Genomic DNA, 20772 nt, shown 5'->3' on the forward strand with positions numbered 1-20772 from the left:
AGTGTCGAGTTACTGCCCTTTCCTGAAGACCTCTACCAACACACCTATAAAGAGCAAACAAGTAACAGGGACTTCTATAAGAAAAAGGGTAGCTGGCATTTATTAATAGCAAAAATAATTATAGGTGTATATTATATATATTTACATGAAAATGTACATGTATTTATATAAATAAATATGTAAAAAGAAAACATTTGTATTCCTTTGATCTAGTCTCCTATGTCTTCTCTCCTTAGGACAGAGATCCAGGGAGACTCTGTATGTGTTTGTGCAGCAAGTTGGACCAAAGAGGCATCGATCTTGGCACGAATCTCTCATTGGTAGTATTAAATGAATAATATATCGCACGTTTGTGTCTTAATGCTACAGTCACATCCTCTGGAAACCTGAATTTGCATGTTTGTAACCTTGACTTGGTGCTTGTTTAGGTATTTTCAAAAATAATTATTTAATATTGTTATTGTTTGACTGTTTTACATGTCTGCTTTATGTTAATGGTGAATACTTGGGCCATGCAAATAGTAGTTGCTGTGTGAATGAATACTTCTCCATGTTCATATTATTTTCATTCGGCAAGTTCTCAGCGGTAAATACATTATAGCAAATCTGTCTGTTTATAGACAGTCAGCTGGACATCAAGATAAATCTGTTAATTGTCTAGATAAAAAAAAGTGTTTCCTTGGTATTAGGTGGATTCACTTTCTATGAAAACTTAACTTGGCACTAATATGCCTTGTACGGCCCTTCAACACCGCACTTTGTGGTTATCACTGTTAGATGCAACAGCAAAAAGTATTTACACGATATAGGGAAAAAACCTCCAAACTCTCTAATGATGAGAATAACCTTAGCCAAGGACATTTCTCTGAGAATTAATAACTAGCTGGGGTTAATGGTCACTGGCTTCACCTTAGGCCCTCAATTAATCCCTGAACTTCAATTGTTATTACCTAATTGACTTAGTTTCATTTCATTTTAACATTTCAATGTGCTCTTCCTAAAATCACACTGACAGAGTAACGTGGTCTCTGTAGATGCGCGCTGACATGGTTTCAATGTTGTTACTTTGTCTCCATACACTTGCATTGACATTTCATTTTGTTTTGACATCGCAGTGCCACATCTATGGACCTGCGCAGACGACATGCGATTGTTCAGATTAGGTGAAAGCCTGTCTGGGAGCGTGGGCAGGAGAAGATCTTGCAGAGGGACACAATGCCAACTAAAAGCTACTACGCAGAATTATTGGTATCATTGTGAATGATTGTTATCACTGTGAAGACGATTTGTATGTTTGTAAAGGGAAGAAAGTCAGGTAAAATTTCACTTGCAATCTTGCTGGTTTTCTTAAAAAACAAATAAACAAAAATCTTTTCACTTAGACTGGCTTAAAAACGCAGCCTGAAAAATGCACCAGGTAACTTATTTAAAAAGAGCTTTTTTGATATTACCATTTCACGCTTATTTGAGGCTGCAAATAAATTATGCAAATCTCGTGTGTTCCAGTAACATAACATCAATGCAAGTAGCTGAATACTGTAAGATGTAACTCTAAATCAAGAAATCCTTATAAAAATAGAGCATCAAAATGAAGACCTTTTATTATGTGGAAAAGTTTTCAAAAAGTCTTTTGAAGCTCTTTGATCCAGCTTTGAAATAATTTTGGTAGATTACTATTGTACGAAACCCATAATTTATAGTAGCTGACCTAAGCTGCTCTTTGTATAACAGCCATATATGAAACAATAGCAGGAAAGTGAAAAACACAAGGGGAACTAAAACTGCTCTGTTTATTATTTAGCTCATAATTACATCTTCCTTATTTAATCTTTTGAATCCTGGCATGTTCTTAATAATACAGGTTCAAATAATATTTACTATACACAGGAGAGTTAGTTTTGAGGAACGCATTTAGACTATCCAAACTTTGTGTAACTTGTGACCTTTCCCTAACCTAAGCGAGGTCTATTTTATACAGATCGTACTAGATAGACGGTTTCTCTATAAATGGTGAAGTTGCTGCCAAGCTCCCATTGTTAGCTAGTTCATTTTTCAACAGGCACACTTTAGGTTCCTATCACACCACTGTAAAGAGCAAGCCCTTGAGGTTTCTTCTTTTGTCAACGTAATAAAACGGTTATTTCTGAATAACCTGCAAATCCGCAACAAATGGCCCTTTGTGACCCAGAATAAGACGATAGGAGGAGGTTTTTTTTGTTTTTGCAGGCAGCCTCCTATGTTGTTCCATAATACTAAATACTTGAGCAGCATTTGTCTTAACATATTTATAATCTCATCCTCGAAATAACAAAAGCATGTTTCTAACAACTGTTATTCTCGCTCCGTGTTCACTGTCTAACTGCAGAAGATCCCTTCAGAAGCTATCTAAACAGCGAGACTATTTCAGCTGAAGTAAAAGGAAGAAGCGAGTTCCATTCTGTGTACTTTTTGTTGACCCTTGAGGAGTCGCAATCAACTCTGGTAAATAAGAACAACCTGTAGGATGTACAAGCTTTTGCCAGAACGACGGTGGTTTGAAAACAGGGAGCTTAGCCATCTTTTCCCTTCTGAGCCAAGCAGATTCTGGCACAGGAGGAAAGCTAACCCTTTGACTTCAACAGACCTTCTTGCACAACTGCTGCGCAAGCTAGGCACGAACTTGCAGAAAGCAAGTCTCCTTAATGAAAGAGACTGCTATAACAGCTAAATTCCTAATACTGACTATGCCTGTTTTCTAGTAGCACAGATACACTCTTAACTTAGTCCTTTGTACAGCTCTACTCCCAGACAGGAGTGATTGTACTGCGCTAGTGCTCTGCTCTGTGAACATTCCCAGCCTGCAGAAATGACCCATACTGCAAACCAAGAGAATGAAGAAGAGCATCACAATGCTTCTCCGTTACAACGCAGTGTGGAAATGTGAGGACAGCCTGCCTGGTACCGAAAGCTGCTATTTAAATTACAGTAAGAGCAAAATTGGTTGAGATGGTGGGTCAGCCCAAATGCATACAGAACTGGAAACAGCACTCTTCAGATGTAGTATCAGAAACAGAAGCAGGCAGTAGGAAACACAGGGCAGACTTTTCAAAGGGGAAACAAGGGCAAATGTGAGGATACTGAATAAAAAAAAGTGAAATGGTTAAAAAAGATGGAAAATTAAAAGGGGAGGATTTAAAGGCAAATGGAAAGAGCCATGAATAGTCTTCCGTAGTAGTCTAGATGGCAGAGAAATCCAAAAGTAAATACCAGGAAAGAATGACTTTTTGAATGAGTGAATATAAGAAAATAGGATGAAAATTATTCATGAACTATCAGTACTATTAATGTGATAAAATAGTAATGAGGTAAGTACAGTAAGACATTTGGTCCTTTTTCTTCAGCTTTAGAGCAGAAGTTTTATTCCACTCTGAGCTTGCTTTAGGGAAAGATTATTAAACTCATACTAATAATGTGTCCCCAGAATACAGGAATGGTAAAAAAATGTTTTCTTTTTATACTAGAGTGTGACCCACCATTGTGCTGTTTCTGCTATACAAGGAAGTTTTACTTCCCTGTTCAACACAATTACATCAATTCCTAAAGCTCAGAACAGGCCTTATTACAGTGCTTGTAAGAGCAGATGCTTGGCAAGTCTATATATGCCAGTGAGAACATCATTCAGTTTTATGCACACTTCTGTTTTCTAGCTTGGCATAATTCATTAGCACACTCTACAGAATACTCCATAAAACTGGATTTGGCTTTAATGTTAAGGTTCTAATGACTACAGTGTTAGGGAAACAAAACCAACAAACAACCCACAAACAAACAGTTAGTCTCTCCTCTTTAATATTAAAGTTGATGCTTACACCTGATAGAGAAAATACACAAATGAGGGTTTTTTGCAAGATACAAGAATAACAAAGTAGTCTTTATTTTTTTAATGTTCTGCTTTCAGCATTTAAAATAGTGACACAGTGTAATTTTTGTGGTGGCAAAGCTTGTTCGATAGCATGTAATGAAATTAGTACAGTATGTACACTTTTGTGGCTTATTTCATCCTCATTCTAATACAAAGATTCTTAAAGGGGGCAATATATAAAGATGAGGTCAAAGCATTGATTAAAGACAGCTGTATTGCTTTCCAACCTGTTATGTCACAGCATTAGGTAGAGGAATAAATAAACAAATACAAGTCTAACCTGATTTATCTGTGTGTCCCCACATAAATTTGTTTAATGTAAAAACAAATAAAGCAAAGCTTTGATGGAGGTTGAGCAGAATTTTCAACATCTGTGCAGATAAATTTAATTTATTCAAAAAGAAAAAGCAGCATTAGTGCATCATGTAAAAGCTGATTTAAATGATTTCATACAACAGAAAGCATATGCACTAGCTAAAACAAATTCAGTTTGCCCTTAAAACCCATTTCACTCAGACAACCATTACTTCTGAATTTTCTACTATGATACTGTTCAGTTATTTCTTCTTTTGTATTCTCTTCTTGATTTTACACATTCCACTAACCTAAACCACAGTTAAAAGTCCCAGGGGCAGCAACACCCTAAATGCAGCTTCTGTGTAACATCAGGCAGGTACACTTCACAGATTCCTTCTGTGTATCTTTACAGGCAGATCCTTAAAGCTAGGCAGGTAAAATAAGCTAAGCACAATACCTTAAATAGTTGGACGTAAATGAGTTACATGTGTTTGAATATTTTTTAAAAAATAAATCTTTCCACGATAACACATTCAAACCCAGGAAAATAATCTCTACACAACAATAACTCACTGTAGTGGAGCTATACTGGCTTATCTCTGCAGCTAGGGACAGAGTACTAGGAAGACTAAAGATATTTTTTCCTGAAAATTAAAGATTAGTCAAAATGATAAACTTCTGTCTGAAACTTACCAAAAAGTGTTAAAGTGAGAACTAAAAATTCAAAATAAAAATACTGCATATGCATCTGAAAATTACAGCTGAAAAAAATGAATAGGATTCATACCCTTTCTTTTAGCTCAAGGCAAGACTGTAAAAAGTCTGCATGTGATTTTTGAAATCATACAGGCACACAAAGTATCACCTCAACTGAAAAAGATGATAAATACGGACTGTAATGTTTTAAAGACCCTTTCCTTATGGAAGAGGTTATCAACTTGTGCTTTAGGGAGACTGTTATCACACCTTTAATTCTACAACGGAATCCGTACCTCTGCTTAACTTCTCTGAAAATCTGAACATGGTGAGCATACATGCAAAACCCTCATTGACTTTTCAAAATATTTTGTCCTTTCCTGAATGCCACTTAGCCAAGAAAAGAGTATTAAAGTGTCCAGCCCAATAAGCTGCTATCATTAAGAAACCTCTAACTGAGAGCACAAACCTGAGGCCCAATACTGCCCTGCTGAGTGGCAATGAGGATGGAAATAGAATGAGATCGAACTCCTCAAAACTTCAAGGAGGGCTAACACCCACCTCAACGTAGCTCTGATCTTGGTGGTTCCAACAAGAGAAAAACAATGCTCTTACAAGAATACAAAAGTACACAGGAAACTTATGCCCATTTGTGTGCTTTATTAGTCTTGTGGAACTGACCCAGTATGAAGCACTGTTTTATCTTCTTTTTTACTCCCCTTCTTGAACACCAGGATGGTAATTGTCTTCAGAAGTAACCCACACAGAGCTCCTGCACATTGTTCTTTCGGACTTCAGTACGCCAGAAAATTGCATGTTACAGTACCTACAGGGATCAAGACAGATTCCTTCCTTAAAGTCAGTTAGGAGAAAAATTCCTAGGTATAGATTCCCCGGGGAGTGGGGAGGAAAAGACAAAACACAAGTTATTTTTGAGTCATTAAACTACTTATTAAAAACCCCACAAAACTAACCCCACACCTCACAGGCTCATATACATAAAATAAATCCTTGCTCTTCACTTTCACCCCCCCTAAACGTCCCCTAACTTAGATTATTTTTTAATTGTTAACTTGGGATTCCGTTGTTGATTTTAGCAATCAGATAGTGACGAAACACATATACCAATTATTCTCTGAAAATCTGGCTATTTACTGTAACAGCCAGAAGTTATATGATCCTGTCTTACCACTTGGGCTTTATGAGCTATGCATTATATTGTTTTAAGCCCCAGAATAACAGTCTTTACCAATTTTCCACATCAGTGTAGGTGTTTCAGTCAGATCACTAGCATTGGATAAACTTGTGAGTGAAACCGTAAAAAAGCCACTTATTTTTAAAGGTGACTCTGGAAGAGGGACAAGAACGGAAAGTTGCACCTTTCAGCCTCTGCGTTTTTGTCTTTGTTTAGAATGCTAGAAGCAGCCATCCGGAAGGAAGAAAGATTATGAGTATCTCGAAACTAGCTGTTTAACAGAGACAGAAATGCTGATAATGAGTGGGTTGTGTCTGTCTTTTTTGGCTGATCACAACAGAGGTCTGAAGCAAAACAGAAACTCTTGATATGTTTGTGTAAAGAGGCAGTAGCATAAGGGCGGGCAGCAGGAGTTCAGCTGAAGTTCAGGGCAGATGCTGCCATTAGTTTACACTGCAGGAAAGGCAAATTGCTTCCGGATTTACCTCCTCCTCCCGCCATCAGCGTTGAGCCATGCTGTGTCGCAGAGTCACAATGTCAGTAGGAAAGCAGTCTTTTAGCAGGATACCACGTTCACGATGGCAGTCCAGCTCTTCAATAAATCCATACCAGTAGATGACTAATCCAGGGCCAAATCTATCAAGCAAAAAGGAAAACGAGCTTATGTGGTTGTGCTAGGTGAACTTTAATTCCCCACCTCTGCGATTCCAACGCAAGTAAACCCGTTAATTTCACTGCAAAACTGGAGAGAGTATTTGACCTCCATTTAATTTTAAAATTTTAATTGATGTTGAATTAATATATGTCATTAATACTGATTCCATTAATAAATTTAGAAAATAATAGAGACTCAAGCAATCCACATCAGAGTTTTGTTTTTTCTTTTGAATACTCTGCACATACCAGTAAAAAAAGACCGATGCCTTGAATATTAAATAGCATTTAGTAATTCTGATTCACACAGAAGTCTCTCTTGCCACACACTCTGCTTTTTCAGATTTAGGCGTGCAGGCATTAAAAATACAGGGGTTTACGCAAGTCCCAGTTCATGCAAATTATAATACCATGAAGATAACAACGAAGCCTTAAAACATAATCTCTACAATGAGCTATTAATGAGGTAATTATTAAGGTAAAGCACAATTCAGAAAGAAATAGAAAGTTTCTGCTGTAACGTCTCTGAACTGGGCCTCAGGAATTCCTCAGATATTGCTACCTCTGACTGATCCCCACTAGGCAACCTCAGGAAGTAGCCCCATGGACTATTTTACCCATCAGGAAGTTCAGACCTTCAGGCTGGGTTCATAAAGAAGTAATCACTATCAATCACTGTATACTGCGATATGTTTTGCACATCAGTTTCACGTTTTTCCTACTGAGAGCACTTAATTAAAGGGCAGCACTACTTTTGGTGTAGTGTTGCAGGAATTTTACAGTGAAATCATAAATTATGAATGTTGGGTTAGTAAAAGGATGTCTAAAAACAGAACTGCTTTCTGTAGTCTAACATTACAGCAGTCTGTACAACATTAGGCCAAAAAGCTTTTTCTTTCCTTGATTTATTATATGCTGTAGTGAACTTGCCAAAAACAACAGTGCAGGATGAGCTGTTAGTTACCGTCTGTACAAGAAAAAGTTCAATAGAATGTCATGTAATGGTTTAGATGCAGAGCCGTGCTCAGGACTCAACCAATATGGTAGCCAATTTTTGTTAATGTTTAATCATAATAAAAATGTGCTGGGGGGAGGCACGGTAACCTAAATGTCCACTTAGCAGACAATACAAGCACTCGAAGCCGTGGGTAGTGCCAGACCAGCTTCATTAGGGTGGTTTCTTGCCAACAATGGAGGGAAAACTCTATTTGATGTGCTCATGTCATGGAACAGGCATCAAAGGAAGAAGAAACCCCCGTGGCTTCCTCCTGCAGTTTCAATTAGATACGGTAGTCTTTTGCCCGGAACTGCTGCATAGCGTTGTAACATTTTGGTTTACGGCTACTACTCTTCAACCTAGAAGTGGCCACAGTTTAGTGGCAAAGTAAATTGCCCCTCAGCATAGCTGAGGCAACGCTGGCAAATGTGCTTTTTGCAACTGAAAGATGATATTTGAAAGTGCAAAGGTTGAACCCTGACAAATCCAGCTATGCTAGCTAACGTATTCAAACATGTTTAGCACTGAATAAAGCCCGGACTAAAAAGTGGCTCATACGGAAGGATGATGCTGCCTACACCCAATTCCCAAGTTTTCTCTGGCTGGCAACAACTTCAGCCTCTACTGTCTCTGAGGACTTCTCTCCGTTTGCCTTTGCTGAAGGCCATGTGGGGCCGAGACGTGCACGACCTCTCTGTAACGAGGAGGCCAGCTAGCCTAGCAGCAGCGAGGAGCGAATGGCAAGTGAAGCCAAGGACTGCTGCTCACTGCCTCCGGTGAGAGGCAGTAATTTCCTGATGCAGGATGGGCCTACTTTTGTTATTTCACAGACTATGTATCTGTTCCCGCATCAACCAAACACAGAAAAGGGATAATTGGGTGGGGAGGTACTTATGTACTAACCAAAGTCATTTTAAAAGCAAAAATCCCCAGAAGATAGGGAGCAGACCTTACGTTTCTAACGGGCTATTTTATGCAAGGCAGAAGCTATGAAATGTACCCAAGTACTTACTCATTACGAGCGCGTGTGCCAGGTAAAATCTTGATGCTAATGAGCAGCTGCTCAGCCCAAGTTCAGAAGGGCTCATTTTGCTCTGTGTGGCAGGCTGAATCCCCTATCCACCATAAAACGCATGGGGCACTGTGCTAAAGCAATTTGTTAGGTTACTTTTTGAAATTGTCATTTTTAATGAAATTTTAAATAAAATTTCAAGCTCCTCAAGAGGCTAATTTATGTCTTTCTAGCAAATCCTCACAGCTCAAGCACAATTTTTCAGGAATATTTGTGCTTAAAAAATTATGTCCAGAAATGCCAAATTTGATGATAAAATTTATATGCAAGAACATCTGCATACTGTTAATTGCAGGAGCAAGTACATCTTTAGCATGCCTGTGTAACAGTACATCAAGCCTGCTTTTGACTGAGTTGTTATAGCAAAACTATTTGCCCTGTGCTGCCTAGGTTGCTCTTTTTTCCACTATATTGTGTCAGTCCTATTATAGCTCTGTATCACACAGCCCATAGTTATGATCACATAAAAAACATACCATACTTTTGCTTAAAAACACTTAAGTGCAGTACTTAAAACCAAAATTAACTTGTTGGCACATTAAGCATTTGCCACTGACTATCAGGAACTCCTGCTGCTAAGTGCTAATTTCTCTCTCATTAATGCCCAGAGTTGGCAAATCACAAACAATGCCACTGGTTAATTACTGCTGCTTTAATTTGAAAAGACACTTAACCTTTTTGTGTAAGGGGATGAGGTAGGGAAGTGTAACCTAGAAGTAAGAATTATCCTTTTTAATTCAACTCCTTCCAAAGTGCAGATATGACACCATGAAGAATGAAGCTCAATGCTGTGAATTACAAAGTAAAGCTACAGATTTATTTCTGCATCAATCATAACATTTAACAAGTTAGTGACTAACCCTGGCTTACACAGGAGAACAAACAAAAATGACAGAATGCTTACTTAGTATTGCTATGGAAAGGGGACTCATTTAGTAGCTCTGAGGAGGAGAAAAAAACCTTTGAATGTACCAAATGATTCTAAAACTATATCGATATGGTATGCAATATAGGCCAGGTTATCCCATTTCATACGAAAGACACACTGAAGAAAGTTTAAGCTTAAAATGAAAATCAAGCTTAGAATGGAACAAACTATGGACTCCTGTGGATTTTGTTCTTGCTCAGAAAAATTGTACAAATCCCTAACAATGTGCTTAACTTGTATTTTTCCTTCCCTGTCTTTAGTTCTTACTCTGAAAAGCTTAGGTGTGAAGGAACGTGGCCAAAAGTTATACAAAACTGTTGTTTTACCTATTCCAGTAAAACGATTACTTTTAGAACTTTACTTTTATATGGAGTTTCTTTTTAAAGCTGAAAAGAAGTCCAAGTAACTAAGGTTTGGTTAATTCCATGCAGTAAAAATAGAATATACAGGAAATATAGAGGCAAGCTTCCTTCAGAATATAAACATAGCAAGTGAAAATTGTCCACACAGGTTGCTTCAGTTTACTTAAAAATCAACCAATAAATATGTAGTTATCATTATATAAATCCTGGTTTAGTCATTGCCTAGTCTTGACCTTAGAAGTTGTGACTACAAGGTGGCCAAAGCCAATCTAGCTGCACTTTAGCACGGGGTCAGAGTGCCAGAAGTGCCAAAAAAGAGGTAGACAGGCTTATGACCCCATGCCATGGCAAGAAGAGAGTAGGATTACAAAAGCCCATGGATTAGTTTAGGCCTGATCTAGGCTTGATATAGAAGACTAAATTTAGTCTAAGTACTAAGGGCAGCAGATAGTTTCTCTCAAAGAATCAACTGAAGGATTTGAGATAGATGCTGGAGATAGTAAAATATAGTTTGAATAGTTACAGGCTCAACAGTGCTTTAGATAAAACTTACGTCTGATCATACTACTCTAAATAAGTCAGCTTTGCACTAATTTAAGAGTGTTCAGAGGATCTTTTGTACTGGTTTAATGACACCAATTTTGAGAGAAACTCATAGTTAAAGGAGTATAGATTTGTACATTGATAATCCTGGGACACTGGGCTTTGTCCTTGGAAAGGAGTTTCACAGAGATATGCTGAAAAGCCAGGAAGGTAAAGTTCAGATAACCCAAAGCCAAATGGTTCTTTTCCTTAAAAAAAAAAAAAAAAATCACATCTTCCTTCTAAGCCAAGGGATCACTTAAGAAATAAAAGGGAAAGAAAAAACTAAGTAAAATGTGAATCTGGGTTTAACTTGCCCTCCAGTTGAACCAGTTTTGTGCTAGAAAAGAAAAAAGACTTTTATTTATTTATCAAAGTGGCCTAGTAAGCTCACACATATTCTACTTCACTTCAAGAGAAACTACTTTCTAGTAATGTCTTTTCTTCTGGAATGTCTGTGTGGGGTCCATACTAGCTTCTAAAGATTTGCCTAGACATGTGGCTGTTGCGAGTGGATTTTTTCACCATCAAAAAGCCTTGCATGTGGTTTTATGAAAAATGCATTTTCAACACACTGCTCGATACTGAGCAGAAATGTAAAACATCTTGCAATTGTTTTAAAATAAATGTTCACTTTATTTATTCTTAGTCTATTTGTTATAGATGGGTTGTATGCATCTCAGCATAATGTAAATAATTTTGATTCCAAGAGACTTGCATAATGAAATGCTGGCATATGAATTATTTCTAATATGCATGTGTTTAAGCAAATATCTTATCAAACAGATTCAGATGATTATTCACGTTATATGGAAGCATAACAGTCTACCTGGTTGGTGATTTTAATTATGAAGGTCACATCTGAATGTGTCTTTGAAGGACTGCATTCTGGTCCCTTGCTTTTTAATGTCAAATCATCAACAGTGCCAGCTAAAAAGCTGGCTTTGTTTTCTTGTTTTTCTTTTTAAATATCGAGCAAATTAGAGCATTACCACTTGTACATCACTACTTATTTCCTTGGAAAAAGGAATTACAAAAATTCACAAATAAATTATTACGTTCTAAGTCAATTTAACATGGTTCTTGAGAATGACAGTTGTGAGTAAACTCGTTTTACTTGTAGCACTAATAACTCCTGAAGATACAATAATTAAAACCCCCTGTAACATCTAATAAGTTTACTGTTTAAGGACTCACAACTTTATTTTAGTGTCCTTGTAGAAGTCTCATTTGCGTCAGTGGAGGTAATTTAGATATTGGCAGAGCTAGGCTAGTAGGCAACAACTGCAGACCACATTTTCAAGTAAGGTCAATTGGCATCAGTCAGCCAACTTCCTTATGTCTAGACCAGTTTACTACTGCTGATGACACAGCGTTATATATCTTGGCAAACATTTAATAGCCACTGCTCAGAAACTGACTTTGATTAGCAAGAAATTTTCCATTTAAACAGCTACCACAAGCCTAATTCAGAATAGTTTATGACAAGGTATTTCTGCTACTGTTCATTTATATAGCGTTTTAAAATCAAATAAAGGTACTTCTGCATAAAGACAGTGCATTTTAAAAACTCTGAATGCAATCTGAAGATAACTGTGGGGTTTTATTATCCCTGTCACTTTTTAAATCCACACACTTTTGTGATCCAGTGACACACACACACTCATTTAAATAAAAGATGCCTTCAAGGCATTACACAGCACCTTATTTCTTTGACTTCACCAAATCTAGTCAAATCTTTCTTTCTAGTCTAGAAAGAAAAAAAATTCCAATACTTAGTAAAATCAAGTAACTGAATGGTATTTTTTGCTTTAAAAATCTGATTCTGAACCTGTTACTCAGAAGGCTACAATATTTTTGGGCCCAACTCCCTAAAGCTACTTGATGTTGTCTTCCTGCAGTAGCAATTGTACAAAAATATAATTACTGCAAATGTGGCTCAAGAAAAAGTTTAACAAGTTCTGATCATATACTTTTAGAGATAATAGGAAACTTGTCCATGGCAATAGCAAGCACTATATCAAGCCTCACACAGAGAAGTTATCAGCATATTATGTCTCAAGGATCCAGGCATGCAGTTTATGCTGCTTAAGGTAAAATTAAGCAAGTAAAACCTAATCTGCTTTAAGCTTTGATGTTGCCACAGTAGTTGGGGGAAGTCTTATTCTTACTGAAGACAAGGAAAAAAATTAAAGTCTATTAATATTCTATGAGACTCCCATTTCCAAGGAGGTTTTGACTCAAAAGTGGGAATTTCTTTAGGGCTGAGAAAGGCAGGCATTTCCATGAATGCCAGATATTGACGTTCTATGCAGCTGATGTGGAAGTTAGAATTGTCAGGTGAAAAAAAGGTGGATGGAAACTAATATCAGGCTTCTGTCTCCATAGTCACACCTCTCTTGGATATGGTTAAATCTTAATGAGGTTTTTTTTTTTATACTAGCTGTCTTTTTATCTCTGCAATGAGACTGTTAAGGCATCGATGAAATAGCAATATTTCAGCAGGCTTATAATATGATTTAATTGCTTTTGGCATTTGGAGAAATAAAAACAAATCAAGTGATATTTATGTGGATATAAGAGACTGTTTAAAATATTTTAGAATTTTGCATAGCACAATTTTTAAATGCATATTAATAGAATGCACCAAAACTGTGCAAGTTACTGTCATTAAAATATTATAAATACAATATAGCTTTTAGCTGCATAATACATTTTTAATAAACAAACTGTCGAAACACATTATTCACTTACACTTATTCATTCAGATCTGAGTACTGTTCTCCAGGCAAATAAAGGATTTTTATAATCCTCAATGACAAGTTAGGGTTTTTTAAAAATATAGTTCTCATGGAAATTAACTTTTAAAAGCTATGATTAAATAACATTAAGGTTACACTGATTTACAAGGATGAAGGCTTTCTAAGTGAAGACTGATGCAGTGAGTGAGAAAGAAAACACACACTGGCTCAAGGCAGCTTGTCATTAAGACAGGAGAGCCTTGAGTGAACTTTGAATTTCTCAAGTTTTGTTGGTTCACGTCCTAACTTCTATTAAAACATATTATTTTGTTGTTTATTAATAGTATTCCAGATGCTCACTTCTCAAAGTGGCTGTGTGTGCTTAAGGTAAAACTTTTTTTTTTTGGCCAGTCTCAGGATCTTCAGAATCAGGTAGATGCTTTGCACATCAGGCTGTAAGGTTTTGTGCTGTAAAGAGAGAGTTTAAGGTGCCCCTTATGCCTGCACTGCAGGATTGGGCTGATGTACTGAAAATTAACATGGTACTCACATCAACATTTTAGAAAAGGAATTGTTAATCCTTATACTGCTGGACTGTTCCATGGACATTATGGCCAAAGTTGTCTCTGGCTTTAGTGGAGATCACTTGGGTATGCATTTTGGAAAACAATGCATTTTAGCTGCCTGGGAAGTTAGTTCCAGTATCAATCTAAAGAGCTAACAGACAGTGTTCCAGGTACCTTACTTGGTAATTTGGTGATAGGGCCAAGTTTCCCTGAAATATAAGGATCTTACATCACTTAACCATCTCAATACAGGGCAAAGTGACTTCAGGCACTCTGGATTATAGGCATAACTAAGCAAAAGAAGCTGAACCAAAAAATCTCAATTTGAAATGCATAGTATAAGAAAGCTTTCTAGATCTTTTTCAGAAGTTTCATAAATTCCTTTCTGATGGAGAAAGTCTAATATTCTGCATTAGCTGTTGCATCTACAGATTTGTCTTTTATAATTCAGGGTTAGCACACTGTTTTACTGTACCTCTACAAGTGCATTGTGTTCCTGTTCAAACTAGCAATACCCTTCCGTCCCACAACATGCAATTTGACTAGTTTACTAAAGCTATGCTACTTCTATTTAAGTTGTGCTACTTGTATTTAACAGTTAAGACACTGCAAGAATGTTGCTACCCTTTGAAAAGGCAGGAAGAAAAGGTGGTTGGTTGCATTACAGAATTAGTCCATATATTGTCACTGGAGGCAATGCTTTCTGATTAAACCCAGGGAAAGAACAGTGCTTCCTGAGGTACTTGCTTGTTACTCAGTTTCCCTGAGAAAACCTTATGCCATTAGTTCACTCTCCAGAGACTGTCGATGCAAGGCCACTATTGTTTGATTCTGCACATTGAAGCTGTGGATCAGTGCTGAGAGGAGTTACTGAGGTTATTTCAAACATTCTGTTAAACTCACAGCAGTCCTCCCAAAGGAATGCTTGGCTGCAAACTACCTCTTATCCTGGGTGACAGAAAACATGAGAAAAGCTTTTGAGTACAGTTAGATTGAGGTCCAGGCAGCCGTAAGTGCTGGTCAACTCATGTTGCCATTAGGTGATTAATAGTTGTTTATTTTTAGGGCTGGAAGTAACAGGCCATCCTAAGGCCACTGCAAGATGGTATCTGAATAATCTGTGAGTGCCTCATAGCTTGCAGCAATCCTTTCTTTCTGTGCAGCTGTTTTTCTGGTGACAGTGCTTGCCACAGTGATAGGATATGCCGAAAATGCATTTAACAGGGGATGCAGAATTGCTCTCACAGCAATTTATTTTTGTTTAATAGTTATTGTAAAATAGAACCAAACTAATCAGAAAAGTTGTTCAGCAAATTTTGATAGCAAAAATGTTGATAAATAAATGTACTACATACCTGTGTGTTTAGCATTTGCTGAGCATAAATCTTGGAGCCAGAATTAAAGCTACCTCAAGACATTTTGAATGAATTATTAGACAATTCTGTATCTCCAAATCCTTATACACAAATATACAATAAAACAAACAATGTAACAGATGAATTAACAAATGGAGGACAGCTCATTTGGGCTTCCAACTTCCCAGATCAGAGAATTAGTCCAAGACTGGATAGTAAATCACACTGAGTATCTTCACACAATGTTGCTCAGCACTTAACTGCCAAACACACTATTGTGCATAATTGACAGGCAGAAATATTTTATGTGCAATGCTGTACTTAAATTCACTGTCTCTCAAAGTGTAAGTCACCTATCCATATTAAGCAGGGAACAGATGAAAAAGAAAGTACTATGTCTGCTGCCCATTACTGTGGCACCTGATGCCTACCCAGAAAGAAAGCAAACACCTCCTCCGACCTGGAATATTGTTGCTGCCTTTGGAATCTGCTGGCAAACTGTAATTGTGCCTAGCATTCACTCTTTTCATTACGAATCTATCACTTAGGTCTAATGCCTGAGGCTCTCCAGCTTGTCTCCCAGTTGATACATATACCCAGTATCTGTACAGTCCAAGTTGGCCCTGCCCCACTTCGTATTTGAAAATAATGTTTAGTTGTTATTTGGAAAAAGAGTGCATCCTGAGATATGTAAGTCTTAAGTAGCAACTTGTATCACCTGCAAAATATCCAGTCTCTCAGAAGACTACAAGAACATTTCACATGGTTTTAGGTGGAGACTGTTCTAGAGACTTTAGGAGACCATCAAGGCAATTTATAGAATTCTTACATTCATTATTAGATCAAATAAGTGCATGACTCGGTGTTGTGGTTTAACCCCAGCCAGCAACTAAGCCCCACACAGCCGCTCGCTCACTCCCCCACGGTGGGATGGGGGAGAGAATCAGAAGGGTAAAAGTGAGAAAACTCGTGGGTTGAGATAAAGACAGTTTAATAGGGAAAGCAAAAGCTGCGCATGCAAGCAAAGCAAAGCAAGGAATCCATTCACTACTTCCCATGGGCAGGCAGGTGTTCAGCCATCTCCAGGAAAGCAGGGCTCCATGACGCGTAACAGTGACTTGGGAAGACAAACGCCATCACTCCAAATGTCCCCCTCTTCCTTCTTCTTCCCCAGCTTTATATGCTGAGCATGACGCCGTAAGGTATGGAATAGCCCTGTGGTCAGCTGGGGTCAGCTGTCCCAGCTGTGTCCCCTCCCAGCTTCTTGTGCCCCCCCAGCCTCCTCGCTGGTGGGGTGGGGTGAGAGGCAGAAGAGGCCTTGACTCTGTGCAAGCACTGCTCAGCAGTAACGAAAACATCCCTGTGTTATCGACACTGTTTCCAGCACAAATCCAAAACATAGCCCCTAACTAGCTACTATAAAGACAATTAACTCTATCCCAGCCAAAACCAGCACACTGGGGATGTGCAAAGAAATCTACTTTCCTTTTCCACAAGGAGCAGCTTTTTGCCTTCTGTCTCCTTCACTTTATATATACACACACACACACACACTCTTTATTTGTATCTATCAGCCAAACACAGCTCTACTGCGTGCACCTTCTGAAAAATTCATAATGCTGTTTAGATTTATTTACAAGTTACTTGCTCTTTCCTAGTATATACCAAGACTAGAAACAATTTAATTTCAACTTTCTTTGCTTACTACGCACTGAACCTTTCTGGGCTCACTGTTAAGGTACGGAATTCTGTTCAAAAGGAAGATATACAAATGTACATTGCCATGTAAGGGAACCTATAAGGAGGGAGAGGAAGAATCAGAGGAAAATGATATCACTTGCAAAGGTTTAAAAGCAAGACAGATTAGTCAAGATAGCCAGTGACATATTACAATCCATGTCTGATGAGAATTGAGCCAGAAGTCTGCAACATGATAAAAATCACATTAGTATGAATATTTCTGCTCATATAAGAATATGTTGAAAATAGTGGAAGACAAGTTGAACTCCGTATTCCTGTGGGTTGTTTTTTTTTTTTTAATCTTTGCCATGCAATTGCTGGATTGATCTTGTGTCAAGTCACTTACTCTATATATGGTATTTATATGTTAGCTGTTCCCAAAGATGGTATGAAGGTTATTATCCCAATAGCCACAAGGTCTCTGTGTTAAATATAGCAAAATCCTTTTAGACAAATTCAAAATGAACTGAGAGTGACTATAGTTTTTTTTTCCGAAGGTCAGTATAGTATACACACCTGTACTATGCAGTCAGAAGACACCGTAAAAACTGCTGTATTGAAAATGGGAGTCTAAAGTCATCAGTGGGTAAGATATTAATAAAACCCATGAAAAATGTTGCAATACTAACATTATGTGTGATACAAAGATTTTTTCTTAGTTTTTGCTGGTTTAGGTCTCTGATAACCATAATTGTTAGATATTTTTAACATTTTAATAAAACAGAAAAGAAGAAAAAAATCCACTAAGCATAAAACTTCTAGTACTGAATAGTCTTTTCGCCTTAACTGTTTCTCTTACTCAGTTTTATTTTATATGCAGTGTATTTTATAAAAGAACATTGTTGGCTGGCAGTCTTCTAAGGGCATCAAAGATAGCACCAGCAGTCTTTTTGAAACAAAATAGAAAAAAATATGAGTTATTGAGCTGCTAGTCCTATTCAGTCGTGCTCCCTTTAAGACAAAAGCAAAACTAATAGGAACGAAAAGCAACAACAAGAAGAAAAATAATGAAATACAGCTTTTCCCTCCAAAGATAAATTAACTTGCAAGTAAGCAGCTTGGAACATCATGAACAGTCGAACACCAACCAGTTTTACCAACCTTTCTGAGACTTGGTGAACTTCCGTCGGAGGACAGTTACCTTCTTGTTTGTTGGTTCTTACATTGCCTAAAAGCTCCGAGTAAGTACATTTAGTGATAAGATTAGTATCTGTCGTGAGCAGCTGTCTTTCCCTCTCCCATGTCAGCCAAAAATTGTGAGGAGTTTTTTGTTTCTTATTTACTTTTTAAAGTTCTTATTTTCTGCTCTTCTCTCGGTGTATGTGATTGCAATGCCATACGTTCAAAACGTAATGAAGGACAGAAGTTAAAAATGGCTCCTGAATTCCATGGTTGCTGTACTCTTACAGGAACCTCCTGAGAAAGCTGTCTCTCACACAAAGCCACTTGTCACAAACAGCCATAATGCAGCTTAAGGAGAGGCGCTGACATAAGGTTTCCATCTGCTCCAACCTGAGCACAGATCACTGAATATGTTGAAGATGAATGACACCTTCAACTTGAACTGAGTAATGGAAGCCCAATATAGACAATAAACGATACTTAAGATATTCTTCCTGTCAGTTCTCTCAGTTTATAGCACTCTTACAAAAGAGAAGGGTTTCCCTGTCTGGTCAAGCTAGACTGTTGTTAGCTGGAGGGGGGGAAAAAAAAAAAAAAAGAACCAAACCCAAAAGAAAAAAAAAAAAGAGAAAAGCAGAGTCAATAAATGAGAAGGGAGAACAACTGCACCTCATTAAATTAAACAGTCAGTGAACATTTAGGCAATTTGAACTATTTCCTTCTACTTCTAGGATCTCTCCATACCAACCCCTGACTTTTGCCAAAGATTTGGAAATCTCTTACTGCACCTTTGAGGCATCAAGTTTTTTATAAATTAGTATTTCTACATGCGAGATAACTTTTACACATAGTTTTAAATAACTGAATTGACTTAGAGGTAGGCCTGTGCACAACAGACTAGTACACCTTAGTTAGATATTACGTATTACTACACGCCAATACAAATACACTCAGCAACTCTGGCACCACCTTCCTGAAGAATGAGATGAATGGGCAATGGGATTTGGAGCTTTTCAGCACCAAGTCTTTGCTACGTGGAATTCCTCTAATGGCAAAATTATTTCCATCAGCTACTGAGATGCAAACTGACCGATTATCACTTGAAATAGTGTGGTATCTTCTGTCCTGGCTACGAAAAACAGCTACCCAGTCAAAAAACCCAGCTGCCTCATACTCCTCCTTCCGTCAGAAGTATCTGACAGCAAGATGTATAAATGGACACAGGCATACACAATTTTTTCCTCAAGCCTCCCTAGGCCTAAAGCAGTAGGATGATCTGGTAAAGGAGAACTTGCACTGCTCATACAGGTATTTTATTTTTGCTGAGGGTAAACAGGACTTCCACTTAGAGACCGGAATATCTCTCCCTGTCCACAACTGCTAATCCACATTAACATTTTTAAAAGCTATTTCTAAAGCCATACCAATAGATTAAGCATTATTTTTAGTTAAGTTCAAAGAGAAGAAAGAGTACAGCTTTGCCTGCTTTACCTGATTTCACTATGGCAACAGCAGAAAACGGTAAATTCAGGAGATTAAGAGAGCTATACTTCCAGCTGAACCAGCAAAAATAAGAATTAAATATTAATTTAGAATGTCTTGATTACCTACAGGTACTTTTGAACTATTCTTTAAATAAAAAAAAAATCAAGTCAGACCACATATAAAATGATAGAAATGGTATAGAACAGTATAGAACAGCTTCTATTTGCTTAAGTTATGTTTCCACTTCAATGTACTTATTTGCTCTCATTTGCTTAACACTGCCAATATTTAGTACTGCGCAAATTTATGGAAATCTGACTTTAAAGAGCTTTGTGGTACTGAGTGATTTTTAATTTTTTTTATATACTTATACTGAAGTGACTTGATGAGTTGCTGGAATAAATGAAATATAACTGAATAGCATGTAACGACGTCTTGTGACATGCTGTGAGGTAATACAGGCAGTAACATGTCATTGTTGTGGGTAAAATAAGCTGATTGGTTTTACACTGGTTTACTTTGTGCAAAAGTCTGTCCCATGACAATAAAGAAAGGATGGATAAAACCTGATAGATTTGTAAACTTCTTCCATGGGCATTTAAGGACAATTTGCACAGTACCTTGCTTATATACTGCAGGAGTTGGGATATTGTCTATTTTTATTAGAGGAACCCAAACTGTGTTTCACTTTTTAGAAAACAAAACAAACCCAAACCAGATACTATATTTGGATTGCTACTGTGTAAATACATAATAAACAAAACCTAGTAGAAGAGCAGATGTGGTGACAGTAAAGGAAAACTTTTGCCTTGTTGATATCACTGTCTGGCAGCCATGACCAATTGTAGAACATTTGTTGTCTTAAATAGTAAAGATCCAGAAACTAAACCAAACATTTTTTAGCCAGTGTTCAAGTTATCCACTTTTTTACTGCAGATAATTATTCTGACTTTTGTACATGATCTGCAATTTAACTAACATGCCTAAAATATTGCAACAGTTCTTTTCAAACCTACATAGATATACAGCCTGTAATAAAGAAATGATATTTCCTTTTGCTTTCCCACAGGAAGAAGGAA

General features: G+C 37.4%; 1 protein-coding gene across 3 annotated transcripts in view; it reads right to left on the reverse strand.

Annotated features, from left to right (window-relative positions):
• Window positions 1-3822: 3822 nt before the first annotated feature.
• Window positions 3823-20772, reverse strand: part of CDIN1 (CDAN1 interacting nuclease 1) — a 129433-nt gene continuing 112483 nt past the window's right edge. For all 3 annotated transcript variants that reach the window (XM_072865552.1, XM_072865554.1, XM_072865555.1), the window contains 2 exons: window positions 6575-6725; window positions 3823-5720 (listed from right to left, as the gene is read on the reverse strand). In XM_072865552.1, the coding sequence (XP_072721653.1) occupies window positions 6590-6725 (136 nt within the window). In that variant the 3' untranslated portion in view covers window positions 3823-5720; window positions 6575-6589. The remainder of the gene's footprint in view (window positions 5721-6574; window positions 6726-20772) is intronic.

Source organism: Ciconia boyciana, chromosome 6, assembly GCF_034638445.1.
Source record: "Ciconia boyciana chromosome 6, ASM3463844v1, whole genome shotgun sequence".
NCBI classification, from domain to species: Eukaryota; Metazoa; Chordata; class Aves; order Ciconiiformes; family Ciconiidae; genus Ciconia; species Ciconia boyciana.